Below are 16451 nucleotides of genomic sequence, written 5' to 3'. Positions count from 1 at the left end.
ATGGAGGTGGGGGAGACATACACACCAAGTGAAATGGAAAGTACACAGGTTGGAAAATATGTTTTAGAAATCCTAGACCTGTGCATTTCCTAGGATGCAAATGTTTAAGTCCTCTGCACAAAAAAACCCGGACAATTTCCAGCCAGGAAGAAGGGAAACGGTCAGGTCAAATGAGAATGGTAGTGGCCACAGCAGGTTCACTAATTCATTTTCTCCCCCGCCCCCCGATACACTACAATTCCTCCCCTCCCTTTCAATACACACAAAAATACAGGTTTTATTCCGTGAGCACCAACAAGGTGTCACAAAGGGTGTGCGCTTGGAGGGGGAGGCAACGGCGGTCACATGCAGACAAGAGCTGAACCGTCGGTACCTTTGAGACATGCATTTTGGGCGCACTCTGAACTCCAGGCAGGCAGCAGGGGAAGAAGAGGACAGATCAGGATATTAAATACACACACACAAAAACCCAGAGCATCAGCAGCAAAGGGCAGACCACATCCCTATACTCAAACCTGCTTCCTTGGTATTTGCATCTGCCGATTGTATGCAGAACAAACACCTGGGCTCTTCACCCCTCCCTGCTGAATCCCCAAGGGATATTTATTTATTTGATTTGTAATCTGGACTGGTCTCTGCTAAGATGTGGCTTGCAAGGAGCTCAGGTGGCTGCCATCTTCTAGGAAAAGGTGCTGGAGCTCAATCTTTCTAACAGCCATATCTCTTGCACAGAAGCCCTGCTTCCTAACCTAGGTGAGGTGTTCTAGTTCCAATTGCTCCATGCCTGGTGAGTGACCAAGTTTTAAAAGATCTGTAGACGACCAAAGCCTCAACACAAATGACTTTTTGGAGATACAGGACAAGAAGGACCCGATAAAGCATCTGCTTTGTATACACAAAGCTCAGTCCCTGTTAGCATCGCCAGGTAGGTGAGATCCCTGGCTAAAAACCCTTCAGAACTGTTACCAGTTGGTATACAGATCGCTGATCATATAAGGCAGCTGCACATTCAAAATTAGGAGTAAAGGCCACCTGTGAGCTCCTCTTCTAAACCCTATTCCAGGGCCACAGAGGCACCTCCAACCCCTCAGAAGTGTGCTCTTCGTTCAGTCCCATCAATCAAAAGTCCCTCTTTGCAATACTGGCTGGCAGGGTTCCCCGCACCTCAGCTTTTAACCACCACTTCCCTTCAGAGAATCCAAGCATGCGTAGTACTGACAATGCCCATAAGAGGGCAGCATCAAATTTCCTCTAATAGAAGAGAGCCTATCTGAAGGGCAGTAGAGGGGGTTCCTCACCTGTCTGCCATCTGCGGAATGATGTAATGCCCATTCTTGTGGTCTGCATGAAAAAGGCAAGAATGGTTAAAAAACCCACCACACCCAGCTTTCACCCCAAAACCAACACACGTTCATTTCCACATCAACCATTGCTCCATAAAGCGGCTGATCGACATCTAGGGTCAGAAAGAATTACTGGAGTGGGGAGGGAATAGAAGGTGAGCAGCCAGTGTTATCATACAGGATGCAGCCACCACCATGATCCTGCTTGGAGTTCCAAGGAAGAAGGTTTGTGAATAGGAGGCACACAGTATTGTGTCCCAATCTGATTGCCACACCTTTGGGGGAGGGATGGTTTTCCTCTCTCAACTGGAAAAAGCACAGAAAGAACAGGTTAAGCATCTTCCTTGCCACCTTGGAGATCTTCATTCATTTTTTTTTAAAAAAGCATTTATAGCTTGACTTTCCAGCCAAAGGGAGCTTACAAGAAAATTAAAAATAAGAGAAAAAGTCATGAACTCAAAAACCCCACTAGCCTTTAGGAAGCTTGGGGGAGGGGGGGGAGGGGAGAAAAGCAAACAAGAAGGGTCTTTTCAGTTGCAGCTCCCATGCTGTAGAACTCTATGCTCCTGGACTTTCAACAGGTCCCTCCCCCCATCTTTGATGTAGACCAGAGCAGAAATCATGACCCCGAATGTTCCAAACTTGGTACCAAGAGTCCCTCACAGAGAACCCCTTTCTCTTACCTGGCTTGCGCCCACAGAGGTAGAAGGCCAGCCTGTCCGTCAATTCATACTGGCACTCCACCAGTCGCTCAGCCAGCTCATGTTGGGAGGCCTGCCTGTAGAGAGGGAGGTCAGACGTCAGGCAGGTGTACACACACCCATCCTGGTTAAAATCTGTAGTTCCCAATAGTGGTGTACTGGAGGGTAAAGGGGCAAATGCCCCAGGCACCATGCCTGCAGGGTTGTTCCAGCCTTGTTCCCCCACCACCCACTTTTAGAGAATGCCAGCAGCTCAGCCAGCTTCTTTCTTTTGAAAAAAGGATCATTCTCCTGATGAAGAAGGGTGTGGACCAGAATCAAGCCGAGAGCGACTGCGAGTTGCAGCCACTCTGGGCGTGATTCTGTGCCGCTCTGGGCCATCCCCCTCCTTCCTTTATAGGAGGAGAGGAAAGACGCGGCTCAGAGTGGCATCGTGCTGGGAGTTGCAACTTGTAGCTACTCCGGGCACAATTCTGGGCCACGTCTTTCATTTCCTCCTAGAGAGGAAGGAGGGGCCAACCCAGAGCAATGTGAAATTGCACCTGGAGTGGCTTCAATTCCCAGCACAGTTAAAGAAGCGATTGCAGTGATGTGATGATATCACCGCAATTACGTCTGGGTCAGGGTCGGTGAAAAAGAAAAAAAAAAATTAAGTATTTTTTCAGTATAAAATGATAAATTACATTACTTCAGTATAAAATGATAAATTACATCCAGTGACTGCTGAAGCCCTAAACGGATTGCTTCATAATCTTGATTTTAAGCTCTCGTTCATTTCAAAATTCTGTTATCGGGGTGGTCAAACGTAAAGCCCAGGGAATTCCTGTAGGGCTAGATCAGAGATTTTCAACATTTTTCTTCTCACAGAACACTGATCGCTATGGTTTAAGCCTCTTGTGATGTCACTTCTGGCTTGGGCAGCTCTGTTTCTAGGGGCTGCAGAGGCACAGACAATTTGTGCCTAGTCAGCTGCCCTAGAGCTGCCCAAGCAGGACAAGTTTTTCAGCAATTTTCAACACTGTGCTCCAAACCCTTGCAATACACCTGCAAACCTTTCACGGTACACTAGTTGCAAAATCATTGGGCTATACTATTCCCCCTCCCATACACACAGCAAAAAGTACCCCGACAGTGGACAATGCCAACCCTCACCTGGCATAGTCTATGGGGGTCCGGCCGTTCACGTCAGGGGCACCAGGGTCAGCTCCATATACCACAAGCAACTCTGCTTGGAGGATCTGTCCTGCCTTGGCCGCTACATGCAAAGGTGTCGTCCCCTTCTCCTACAAAAGCGAGAATTTTGTTCCAGCACATGCTTGCAGGTACTCTTACTACTCCACCTAGTCAATGGTTAAGTCCCAGGGACTGGTCGCAGGGTCTCACCGGATGAAAGAAGTTGGCCTGGGCCCCCAATGACAGCAGGCGCAGGCAGGTCTCCAGGTTCCCCGTCCGAACACTTGAATGCAATTGCTGTGGGATGAAAGAGACAGATGAAGATCAGGCCACAGAGAGCACAGGGCAACCAACCATAGCTCCCCACGCCTGCTGATGCAATTCCCAATAGCTGCAACCAAGCAGGAGGCGGTCCATCCAGCAGCCAGGCCAGTAGTAGCTCAGGACAGCAATGTTAAGGCAAGAGAGGCAGAACCCTATTCAAGTCCTGGGGAGACGGGCATCCACCCTACACCCCAAGCCTCTGTTAAGGGGCTTCCATCAATGCATAGCTGTGTGTATTCAGGAAACTCAAAGGGCTGCAATTTTACACCTGTGCAACACAACACACGTTTTACTTGAGTTAATCAATCAATTTAGTCTTTAGTTGGTTAGCTGGTGGAACAATTTTAACTGGCAAAATGAGTGAAGGACATACTATAGGTGTAGCCTATTTATCTACAGATTTATCATCTGCACATTTGAATGGGGTGGGGGAACCAAAAGTCACACACACCTTTGCCCTGCACTGGCATCTCCCTCCATTTCCAGGCAGCCCAAAACACTGCAAAAAGGCTCTGCCTCGCCTAGGCAGGAAAATAGCCCTGGAGCCCTGGAAGAGGTTCCGCTTGCAAAGAAACAGTAACACTCCTGGAGCCCCCGAGCCAGCAAAGAGGCTGAAGGGGGGGGGCCGAAAATCTCTGTAGCCAGAACACGTGCAGCAAGGTGGAGCACTCGCTCTCTCACTCACTCACACAGGGGCAGGTGTGGTAGCAACAGAGGGGATTGCTTTAAAAAATCCAGGGAGTGTTTACCAAATTCCCCCCCCCCCATTGAGATGGTGCAGGCAATCACCGACACAAGCAAGCCTTCCCACCAAGCAAAGCATGAGATATAGCCTACAACCCTCTCCACACTTTCCTGGGAGTAAACCCCATTGACTGGAATGGGGCTTACTTCTGAGTAGAAATGCATAGGGCTGGACTCTTAAAAGATCAGCATCCCATGTGAAAGAAGCTGGGCAGCTGGCAACAGGGAGGGCTGAGTGCGGAGCGGAAGGGAGGGGATTGATAACTGCCTTAGTTTCCTTCCATCCGAAAGTGTCAGGCTGCAGTGTATTTGCGTAACTCTATGGCATTTAGCACAATGCGTTTTTTGTTAATTGCGCGGAGTCATAGAACGGAACTAACGCTGATAAATAGGCTCCACCTGTAATTTATTAGTATTGGAAAGTTATTTTGCTTCTGGTGAGTCACCACAATTGCGAAAGGACATGGGAACTGTTACAAGGTGATCCATCAGTCTAACAGTGAGTGGTAAGACGCAACTGTTTGTTCTTTCTTCACAACCTTAAAAAAGCACCTGGACTGAGATCTCACTACGGTGCAAATTTAAACTGAATCAGCTAAAGAGCAGATGCCCAATCAACAGGTATTCTCCAAAATGGTGTAGCAACACAAACTCATGAGGGCCAATGCTTGCTCTTTTAAAGAAAAGGAAAGAATCTAAGACATGGCACACAGGCAAAGAGACGGACATGAAAGTAGTCTGTAAAATTATCAACAACACAAAAAGGAGAGAGAGAAATTCCTTTCTTGCCCACCCATATCATGAGAATTCAGGGTCACCCAAAGAAATTGAAGGGCCGCTGAATCAGAGGACTTGTCTCGTAACACACAATTAACTTTTTGGAATTCACTGCTCACACTGGGGCGACGCCAGCTGGCTTTAAAGGGAGGCCACCCAGTCATAGGATTTATATCTCACTTTTCCGCAGAATGTCACATCAGACACATTAATACAAAAATAGCAGTGCAATATTTCTCAGCAGAAGAAATAAAAACACAGGAAGCATATTAATGCATATTAATCAATCAGTACTGATTACAAATCATTCTATTACGAGGCCTCATGAAATAAGGTTAGACACATTCAAGACGGAGGAGGAGGTGAGGTCTACCCTGGCTAATGAACCTGAGATAACTAGATGAAATTCCACCTTCTAAAGTATCATGCCTCTGTATGCCAATCAGGGCACCTGAGATGGCATTGCAAATGACACCTTCCCCTTACTTGGACGCACATTCGCTGCTACTGCTCTTGGGATTCAAAAAACAAAGAGCAGAGCAGAACACAGAGTTAAAGGAGACTACTGGGCTAGAGAAGACTCTGACACTCTATCCCTCCACTCTTCTTTCTCCTCCACACTTCCTCTTTCTTTTAAATCCAGGGAGCAGAAGGAAAAGGAGCAGTAGTGGAGGTGGGCACCATCTGTCAATTTGCTGTATAGGTGGCTCCAGCATCAACCACTGGGGAGTGGTGGGGAGTGACTGCTGCCTTCCTACTCTGCTGATGGGTCATCTAGAAGCATCTAGCTGACTTCTGCTGGAAGAAGGTCAGCCTAGGTGGATATTTGCTCTCCTCACAGTTCCAGGCATATTAGTGAAAGACCCTCCACTCCATGACTTGCATGTGACTATGCAATTAACTAGCATCTCCGGGCAGGGTTGGAAAAATCCTAGTTATGCAGCCACTTGGTGCCTACGAATATGCAAGAGGTATTCGGCCTTGGCTGGCACATAAACATGCAACACCATAATTAAGAAATTAATACTGGCAGCTACAAGTGGTGAAATAATTTTTTTCCAGCCTGAGGACATGTCAGTAAGGGGAAGATGAGGTTTCTCTTACTCTGCATACAAACATATAAAGGCATAATGCCAGTGGTGGCCCCCAGGATCCTGCTCACCACTCTTGTTTTTGCACAAGCACACACACAATTACCTTGCTGAGGTCCTTGGCAGTCACACCATCATCGTCCCGGCATGGAAGCTTATGTACGAAGGCCAGCATCTGGTATTTGGCACGGATGAATTCAGACTTGGTGGGGCTACAACACCACAAGGCAGAATTAATGTGGGGAAGGGTGGCAGGGCTTTATTTATAAGCTTTTCAAAAAAATTCCTCATAAAGTCTCTCTCTCTCTCTCTCTCTCTCTCTCTCTCTCTCTAGAACAAGGGTTTCCAAACCCCAGACCGGGGGCCAGATGTGGCCTATGACAAGCCTCTATCTGGCCTCTGCTGCCCTGCAAGCCCCTGGTCCACTCAACCAAATGTGACTAGAGATGTGCTCCAGTTGCATCTGGAGGGTTCTCTGAGGGCCAGGGAGGCCATGCACCTCCCCTAAGAATGCCATCTAAAAGCCTAAAAACATCAGTTCCTAGTTTTCCTGAAAATTTTTTATTTTTATTTTTCCGGCCCTCAACACCATACCACACATTTGATGCAGCCCTCTGGTCTAGAACAGGGGTGTCCAAACTTTTAGGCAGGTGGGCCACATCATCTCTCTCATACTGTGTCGAGGGCCAGGAAAAAAAAGAATTAATTTACATTTCAAATTCCAATAAACTTACAGAAATGAATGTATTAGAGATGGAACTTATATGAATGAATGAAGATGTTGCAATAGCTCATGGCCCATAAAAGGGCTTGCACAAAGTAAGGCCGGCCTTTCCTTTGCTGCCACTGCTGCATCACAGATGTGAAACAGCAAGCAGTGGAGGGAGCCCTCGTCCCACAGCTCACGCGAGAGGTTCAACAGTTGGCCATCACGCTGAGAGCAGTTGCATCAGGCCAGTGCAGGCTCCAGCAATTCTCCAGAGGACCAGAAGCTCGGGGGCTTCCTGAGGCCGGATTGGGAGTCCTCGAGGGCCACAAGTTTGGCCAGGGTTTGGGCACCCCTCGTCTAGAATAGAGACCCCTGCTCTAGAATATGGAAATAAATATTTCCAATTTGGGAGTGGGAGTGCCTTAAGCCAAGGATGGGCAAGCATTTTGGCCCAAGGTTCTCTTCAAGGTGCAGAAATTGTGCAGAGCACCGCAACGCATACTTGTTGTAATTACCATCACAACTTTGATGCCATCTCTTTTAAAAAATTGCATTTTTTTCTTTTTTGACCTACAACATTTACAACTCTCTTTCTAGCACTCATTTTTGAACAGGAGGAAATCTGGAAAAGAAAATTTTCCTTTTTTGCACTTTCTCACTTACTACCAGGTCTTTTAGACATGCCCTGATCCCAGACACACTTACCCAGGCTCACTCCCAGCATGGCTGGTTGGCGTGCGTACGCCTGCAAACTTTCCCATGTGCACACATGCTGCTCTCAGGTGCTACATTTGGGCATGCAGCATCAGAGCTGGTGCATGCACACTAGAGAAGCTGAACTGTGAATCAGATCACATACAAAATAAATGGAAAGCAAATTCCCAAAAGTCTCAAAGTCCCAAAGCAGTCAAATCTCAAAAGAAAAATAAGGGGGAAAGCAACTAAAAGATAGGGAGCTATGCTGGGATGTATATGGAGAATCACCCTTCGCAATATAAGCAAACCACCACTTTAAAAGTTCTCTGCCTTACTGCTAATTGGGCAAAAAAGACTTTGCTAGACACATTAGTCTGGTTGGTGCTCTTCATACATGAATGAATATACAAGAATAAAACATCTTCTAAGTAGTCTTACAGCCACTAAAAACACAAAGCACTGCTTCGTATGGAAGCCTTACCAGAACTCCACTAGCTCTCTAGGAAAACAGCAGGTGCATCACTCATTCAAAGAGATATTTTGTAGTTTTCCCAGTTGCTTGCTGCGCAGCCTATTGACTTTGAAGTATTTTAACTGCCAGAGTTTACTTCTGGGCATTCATCTTGCAATTCCCAACTGCATCATGATTGGAAACAATCTGAGAATCAGAAGCTATGCTTGATAATCAAGACAAAAGTTCAGGAGGTGAGGGTTGGGAATAGACTGAAAATAAATTTTTACTCCAGGATTATAAGAGTTCCATGAATCGAACAACTGGAGGTTCTCCACAGATAAGGCACCTGCTCAGTACAGCCAACATCTTATTAACTGACCCAGTTAAAATCCCTTTCAATTATAACCCCATGTGCAAATGTTTGCAAAGCTTTAAAGGATCATACAAAATTCACTTTGCCCTGAATTTGGATTAAAGGGGCTCACAAGGTCACCTTATAAGAAGTGAACACGGCTTGGCCTTGTACTCATCTCCCAGACCGTTTTCTGCCATGACTCCCTATAGGGTAATGGAGACATTTATGATTGACAGAATGGCCACACCTTTGTTCCAGGATGCGCACGTTTGAGAGATGCTTCAGGGTGTAAAGTTTTCAGACATGCTAGGAGGGACTCTTTAAATACTGTACAAGTTTCTAGTGGAAAAAGCACACCTGCCCATTCTCTCTCCTTGTTCTCTGAACACAATTACGACTTGACATCAGGTGTGTTCTCCAGGGATTATCCTTATCAATTACTTATAGTTAGAAGTGGGAGGAAACTGAGATAACAAAATAAAAACATATGAGCCACTTTCTGCACTTCTCAATTTGGCAAAAAAGAAAAAAAAATACTGAAATCTACAAAAAAAATAAAACCATTTAATTTGTTTCTTATTTATTTTGTTAATGGGGGTGCATGGGAAATGACTGTTGGTTACATCTGCTGACACTATACCACCTATATCACCTACCTAATACACTTTTAAGGCCATTTTAATGGATAATTATACTGTAAATTTTGAATAGAAACACATCACACTACTTTCTGCACTTCTTTGGAAAACACGAAAATTCATGAAAAAATAGAACTGTTTTCCCTCAACTCTACTTATAGGATTTTAAAACCTTCGCAATAAGGACGAGTATTCCCCATTCCATTTACTATAATTGGAGGTCTTCCCCCTAAATATCTGAAGTTCCTCAGTGGCACTACAGTTTTGCCCTCCTTTTTAAAATGACAATGAAATACTGCTGGGGTGTCAAACTCGTTTCATACAGAGGGCTGAAGTTAGCATTCAGGGCTCCAGCTGAGGGCTGAAAGTGATGTCATTAAGCAAGATGACATCATCTTGCTTAATGTTTGACATTAGGGCCTTATGTTTGACACCCCTGAGATAGAGGGTTCATTTCCAATTCAACCCTGCTTGCTGCTAGGGTTGGGCCCTGCTTCTCCTAGTTCTAGAACAGGGGTGTCAAACATAAGGCCCGGGGGCCGGATGTGGCCCACGGAAGCTTTTTATGCGGCCCTCAGGCTCTCAGCTGCTGAGCAGTGCTGAGGTGTTACAGCTGAAAGGGCAGCCCACATGAAAATTGGGCTCTCCCATACCTTGAAATATGATCAACATTTGTGTGTTTTCTCTTCTGTCATTTGCAGCTAATGAGTTCCTAAGTGAGAAAAAAGTGATTATTTTTGGTTATGACCTGTTTAATGACATCACTTCGAGCCCTCAGCGGGCATCATGAATGCTATGTGGCCCTCCGTATGAAATGAGTTTGACACCCTGTTCTAGAAAGTTTGATTTTCCACCACTGCTACCCTCCCTTGCAAAGATGTTGAAGTCCTTTCCCCCGCCGCCTTGGTAGGCAGCCACCAACACTTCCCCAGTACTCACTGGACTTTGTCCTGGGGGTTCGCCTTGCGCCTCCCGCTCTGGACCTGAGCTGGATCGAGCAATGAGTGTTCCCAGATAGAATTGGCACCATTGCTGGCAAGAGTGTGTACCATCTGGGGAGGGGGGGTGAGAAAGAGATGTTGACCATCAGAACCAAGGGAAAGCAAGAACCATTAGCAGAGGCAACACACACTGATGACTGTTTCTTGCTCACAACAGTCACTTCTCTAGCTTTCAAAGGCATTCACTCTTTCCAAAGACACTGCCTTGCTGCCCCTTATCTGAGGTTCCCTCCATGAACACCTCTGTGTTGATTTCTTCCCCATCCCCACAATTCCCCTGGCTTTTAACCCCCTCAACTTGAACTGAGATGAAGCCCAAGCATTCACGTTCACCTGTTGATATTATGGCTTCTTTTATTCCCCTCCTGCTGTCTCCCTCCAGTTATGAAATACAGGATGTAAGCTCCTCAGGGCAGGGACACTGTACAGCACCATAAATGCAGTGGCACCATGTAAACATTGAGACAACTGCACAAGCTACAACGTACTGACTGGAGGGGACTGCCTGCCTTTTGGAAGCAAAAAAGTTTCTTTGTTTTGGAGGAGCTCACCGTCAAAACCAGGAACACAACACACTTCAACATTAGCTTGCCCAGAAGAGGTTTCCCCACCCTCTCTGGATGGCTTTCTGCCATTCTTCTTCCCCTCTGCTCTCCCCCCATCAGAAAGAACAGCCACCCACCTGCAATAAAGTGGCAGACCACGGACTGTGCCGGAGGTGCTTGACGATGGATATGTGCCGCCCCAGGCTGCGGTGGACGCTGCAACACTCATCGCACACCAGGACACCACGGTTGATGGATGCCCAGCCGGGGTCTGTAGAGAAAGAGTCGTCTTGGAATCAAGGAGCTGTATGCAGGCAGTCCCCACCTCTTTAGCAGAGAAATGCAGGCTCACCCACGACTATTAAAAAAGTTTTCAGCAAGGAGTCAAACCTGAATCTAAACCCAAAAGCTATTTCAGAGAGGAAGTTTTTCCCTCAATGAGCCAAAACTACCCACCCACCCCCAAAATCTCTTGGTTGCCTTGATCCAGAACTGCAGAACAAAAGTGGCGGCATGTGGCTCAAAAAGAGACTCAACAATTGGGCGTTTTGCTTTCAGTTGCATGATTAATTATTTATTTTCCAGGTCTTTAAAAAAAATCCAGTTTGTGTTTTAGTTGTCAAACCATTTTAAACACATTTTCTCACTTGTATTCATTTTCCAAGGCTGCACTGCAAAACACAAGGGTCTGAGATGCTACACACAATGTATGCAACCAATGCACCGCTTCAGGATGCCGACATACCTTAATGAGAAATAAAGCCGCATTTTTTATGGCTTGAGTCCTGGATCTTCTGGTGACTGGCCCTTCCCTCTCAACATGCTTGCAAACATTCTGTGGCATCACCAGAGCCCAACCAATGCTCTGGAAAGTTGGCAGATACAGTGCAACTTCTCAAATGAGATGTGCAAGGTTTCCACCTTGGGCCTGCTATTCGGTTTCCAGACACAGTGAGGCTGAAGGGGCTTGCTAGTCCAGGAGGCACTCTGGACATGCTCAGAGGCCACTACACTATTTCACACGTTCTCGGAACAAGCCCTGGAACTGGGAACAGGTTCTAGTGACTTAGATCTATCTTAAGTCAAGCCTGTTTAGCCGCAAGCCGAAGGCAAAAGGTTCCTATGTGCCCAGTTCCATACATTTAAGGTACTTCAGCAACAAGATCCTGCCTCTCTGACTCCACCTTGTTCCAGGGCATTTCCTTCCCAGCAAAACGGAACACAAAGCAAGCATATCTGGTTTGCCAGCAGCTTCTACCCCATCAGTGAGAGGTCTGATTCTCCCTGCTTGGTTGCTAAGGATACCTTGAGGTCTCCCTAGCAACAACAAGGGGGTTCTGCTAGTAGCTAGGGAAACCCTCCCTGAGCAATGCAGTGTCAGGAGTGGGGAGAGAGGGTACATGTCAGTTAGAGCATATTAAAGCATTCGGAAGTGAGGATTTCTCCCTCTTACAGCACCCCACAAAATGCAGAGGCTGAGACACCTTAAACATTCTATGACTGGCCCTTCCCTGCCAACCATTCACAAACATTCTGTGACATCACCACAGCTTAGCCAATGCTTGCCAAAACTTGCGGGCACAAGGATACATCCAAATTGTCTGTCCAGTTCCAATGTTAGCAGCCAAAAAGACTGAACTGGGCTCAGTGGTGAGAAGTGGCAGGGCTCAAGGTCCACCTCTTTGTCTTGACCCTAAAGAAGAACTACAACGCAGCTTTCCCATGAAATGGCAATGGACATCCAGGCCAGTGGAGCAGGCCAAGAGGTTCCTGCTCAAACAAGCTGGATTTTCCCCCTATTTTTTACTTCCTGCATGGTAAGGTATATCACGATAACTCATTGCCTAAGCATTTTAAAGCCTTTCCAGGTTTGGGCTTATCCACCTACCCCAAAAACCGAGAAGCCCAAGCGACGGAAGGAACGGGTTCAAAGGCAACATGGAGCCATGGTTCAGAAAGAGTGCCACTGCCTCGATTTGAAAAGGATGGAGTGGAAAGGGAAGTGTGGAGAAGTGGAGACCAGTGGGCTAGAGTGCCACCTCCAACACTCTCCTCTAAGCTTCCTTTTCAAATCCGGACAGCATAGGAACATAAGAAGAGTGCCGGATTAGGCCACAGGCCCATCTGGTCCAGCTTCCTCCATCTCACAGCGGCCCACCATATGACTCAGAGAACACACAAGAGAACAAGAGACCTGCGTCCTGGTGCCACTCCCTTGCATCTGGCATTCAGAGATAGCCTAAAATCAGGAGGTTGCACATACCCTTCGTGGCTGTAATCTGTAACGGACATTCCTCCATACGTCTGTCCAATCCCCTTTTAAAGGCGTCTAGGCCAGATGCCATCACCACATCCTGTGGCAAGAAGTTCCACAGAGCACAGGAGTTGAAGGAGCAGTAGAAGTGAGCGAATTCTCTCTGCCAACCTGCCACCTACAGTGACCACCTCCACAGGCCTCACAGGTGGACCAGCACTGGCAAACCTCTTCCCCCTTTCTTAGTACACTAATGTTCTTATGCACAGGGCATGTTTTCTGCGTAGAGGAGTATTCAGTCATGCAAGCCTCTGAGTGCAGTGGCACAGCAAGATCCAGGTTGACCAACTCTGCAAGAACCAGGACAGACCACTCCTGAAGTATTGCCTGAGAGAGTGCAATATCCCTGGGACAACTGCAAATGCAAAGCCTGGTCAAGAGGGGAAGGGGCAATCACGGAATACCAAAGGAAGAGTGTGGCTGAACAAGCATGAGCCATCTACAAACATTCTGAAGTGACAACAGGGCCTTCCAGGTGAGCTCTAGTATCCACAGCAGGTACCGCATCCTATAGCTCAAGCGACCGCTCCTTTTGGCCCAAACAAAGACGGTCCCCCAGAACCTGTACATAGGTATTAGGAATGATTTTGGTACCAATCTGTATGTCATAGAGGTAACTTGCTAACTGTTGATTCAGAGTCTGAACTTCAGACTGCACAATTGAATTGCTGGCTGTTTCTAGCCTTGGTTTCTTTTAGAGTCCTTTTAATTAAAAATAATTTTTCTCGCACGCACAGAGTGGCATTCTAGGAAGATAAAAGGGTTGTGGGAAAGATCTCACACATTGCATATGTCTGGGGGGGGGGGTGCCAGGGAAGAAGAACACAGGGCTGCAGCACTTCCCAATGCTAAACGCACCCCCCCACCACCACCAAAACTGATGGAAAGAAAGACTTGCCGTTTTCACACCGTCCTTTGCTGGTGCAAAAGCCTCCCACGCACAGATCTATTCCCAGCTCGGCACCCACACCCTACGTCTCTGGGGAGGCACCAAAAACGCACAAGCCAACCCCTTCCCCCCTTCAGGGTGTCACAACATCCAGACTGCCCCCCCCAATTTCTGCTCCACCTTCCAAAGTTAACAGCTCCCCTACCAACCCAGAACTATGCTTCTTCAAGGATCCTTTACGCTATTTGCTCCCAAGCCTTCATCACTGCCCTCCACTTTGGAGCATCAGAAGTCACAATAAGTGACAAGAGGCCCTCTGAGCAAGTGAAGAAGGCCATGTGATGTTCAGAAATCACCAAGTAGCTCCCATGCACCAAGGATGGTGGCAGTGAAAAGTTTCTGAGTTGTAAAGTGGGGCTATTAGGCAAGTTTAAAGCCAGGTACCTCTTTAATGCTTCAGCACTGCCCCCCTCCCCAGCAGCTTTTTTCAGAATGGTTCCACGGGCACAGATCTGTTTCGGGAATCCATCCATGGGTGACTTGCTGAAGCTGTTGGGAAAAGGCCCTATGACATACACTTTTCCCCCTCAAAAGGGAGACCCAGCCAAGCTTCCTCCTGCCTTCTACAGCAGCACTGGGGACCTTTTGTTCTCCAGTCACGAAACAAAGGAACATTTGAGAGCAGACACCAACCAAGCTGTGCAATGAGCAGAGGGGTGGGTGGGAGAACCAGTGCTTGGATGGAGCACATGCCAACCTTTGGCTCATGCCAAACTTTGGGTGGCACACTGGCTCACAATGCCCCACAGAGAGAGCTTTCTTGATCCACAAAGGAGGCATGATCTGGATGGCCCATTGCTCCCCACACCAAACCAAGGTACAGAGAATACTATTTAACCCAGCCTCAAAATCGGTAAGACGGACCTTGGCAAGACTGCCTGCTCAGTTTTGACCCACCACCTATCCCACTTGCCCTACACTGGCACCTTCTAGCACACACTTGTGCTGTCATTGCAGGGAACCCAGCCCCACAGCTGCTATAGGCAGAATTGGCTCTGTGTGTCCTACACACCCTTCCAATCCATCTCTGATATAAATGAGCTGCCCAGATTCCTGCAGAATGAGTCACTTGCCAACCCAAGCTCTCTCCCCACCCCTCACCACCAACACACACACTTTCCCCTCCCTCTCGAGCACACCCCCAGCAATTGGCAGACTCCTGGAGGAGGCCAGGGCCGCTGTGCAAAAAGGAAGACACACTCCTAATGCAGAATAGAACACGCAGCACATGCTAACTACACAAATAAAGATTACATACCTTGGTATGGCAGTTAGCCAGGATGGCGCCATGGTTCGGAATTTGGATTTAGACCTGGAAGGTCCGAGTTCAAATCCCCACTCCGTCATGAAGCTTCCTGGGTGACCTTGGGCCAGTCACTCACTCTCAGTCTCACCGACCTAACAGGGCTGTTGCAAGTACAAAAGAAGGGGAAGAACTAGGCACACCACCCTGAGCTCCTTGGAGGAAGGGCAGTTTAAAAATGTTTAAAGTATAGATGCACTCCTAATGCAGAATAGAGCACACAACACGTGCTAACTACCAGGGATGTACTCAAGTCCCTAACCCCAAATCTCAAGTCAAGTTTCAGATCCCTACCCTTGGGTCTCAAGTCCTTGCTCAAATTCTCAAATTGAGTGATTGGCGACAATCAAAGCCCACAGCCAGCCTGGCAACACCAACCAGCTGGGCAGAAAGAGAAGGCACTTCTGGATGCCTGCTCCTTGCCATTCAGCTGATCAGCAGCAATTTTAAAAAGCAAGCAAGAAACACACACATAGCACAACTCAGACCCGAAGTAGCTTTGAGTCCCAAGTCAAGTCCTGGATTCTTGGTCCCAAGTTGAATCTGAGTCTTTGACAGACGTGATTTCAGTGTGACTTAGGACCAAGTCATGGGACTCAGTCTACATCCTGCTAACTACACAAAGATTACACACACTGCTACATTCATGCTGTTATGTAGTGCGCTGCTTCTGGACAGAGCAAAAAGTAACCCCTAAGGTCACACCAAGAGTGGCTGTGGACAGGCTAGATACTGATCCTGGAGGAGGCACTTGTTACCTCAGGAGATAGGAACCATTTCTTCCCAAACAATTTTAGGTTTCTCTGGGCCAGTAAACAAACTGAAAGTCTTCCACACAACGGCAGAAGTGGATCTACAACTACGTGGAGGAAAGCTAACCAAAGCCACCACATTTGAAACCGGGACAGATCCAGTGTTTGGGGGGGGGGGGATGAACTCAGCCTCAACTCCAGAGCACAGGTCAAACCGGTGGAAAGACCTGGGCTCCCGGTTGAACTGGCCTCCATGGCGGAGTAGACCTGGGCTCCCACCTGGACTTGCAGCCCAGATCTACCTGCTGGGTAGACCTGGGCTCCCATTCCGCCTCCTGGTCGTGCTTGAGCTGCTCTTCATCCCAGTGGGCACCTCTCCCTGCTGGCATGACAGTTTGGGGGACATGCACCCATGGCACCTCCCCCAGATCCCCACCTGTTTGACACCTGCTGGGAAAAGTCCAGCCACAATGAAGGCTGCTGCTCCCTAGGCACACAGACCAGCTCACCATCACGTGGAAGAATTTGGCCAGCAGGAAAGACATGACCATGCAAATGGATCCCCTCTCCAGTTCAGTGCTT

General features: G+C 47.6%; 1 protein-coding gene across 4 annotated transcripts in view; it reads right to left on the bottom strand.

Moving 5' to 3' along the window:
- The window catches only part of GIT1 (GIT ArfGAP 1), a 49796-nt gene that overhangs the window by 19716 nt on the left and 13629 nt on the right, over nucleotides 1-16451 (bottom strand). For 2 of the 4 annotated variants that reach the window (XM_066635175.1, XM_066635176.1), the window contains exons 2-9: nucleotides 10689-10822; nucleotides 9945-10057; nucleotides 6260-6365; nucleotides 3428-3514; nucleotides 3197-3327; nucleotides 2027-2121; nucleotides 1299-1341; nucleotides 374-400 (exon numbers count right to left, since the gene is read on the bottom strand). In XM_066635175.1, the coding sequence (XP_066491272.1) occupies nucleotides 374-400; nucleotides 1299-1341; nucleotides 2027-2121; nucleotides 3197-3327; nucleotides 3428-3514; nucleotides 6260-6365; nucleotides 9945-10057; nucleotides 10689-10822 (736 nt within the window). The remainder of the gene's footprint in view (nucleotides 1-373; nucleotides 401-1298; nucleotides 1342-2026; nucleotides 2122-3196; nucleotides 3328-3427; nucleotides 3515-6259; nucleotides 6366-9944; nucleotides 10058-10688; nucleotides 10823-16451) is intronic. The other 2 variants (XM_066635173.1, XM_066635174.1) reach the window with 1 other exon arrangement.

The sequence above is a fragment of the Tiliqua scincoides genome, chromosome 8 (assembly GCF_035046505.1).
Source record: "Tiliqua scincoides isolate rTilSci1 chromosome 8, rTilSci1.hap2, whole genome shotgun sequence".
Classification (NCBI taxonomy): domain Eukaryota; kingdom Metazoa; phylum Chordata; class Lepidosauria; order Squamata; family Scincidae; genus Tiliqua; species Tiliqua scincoides.
This window is presented reverse-complemented; position numbering and strand designations above follow the sequence as displayed.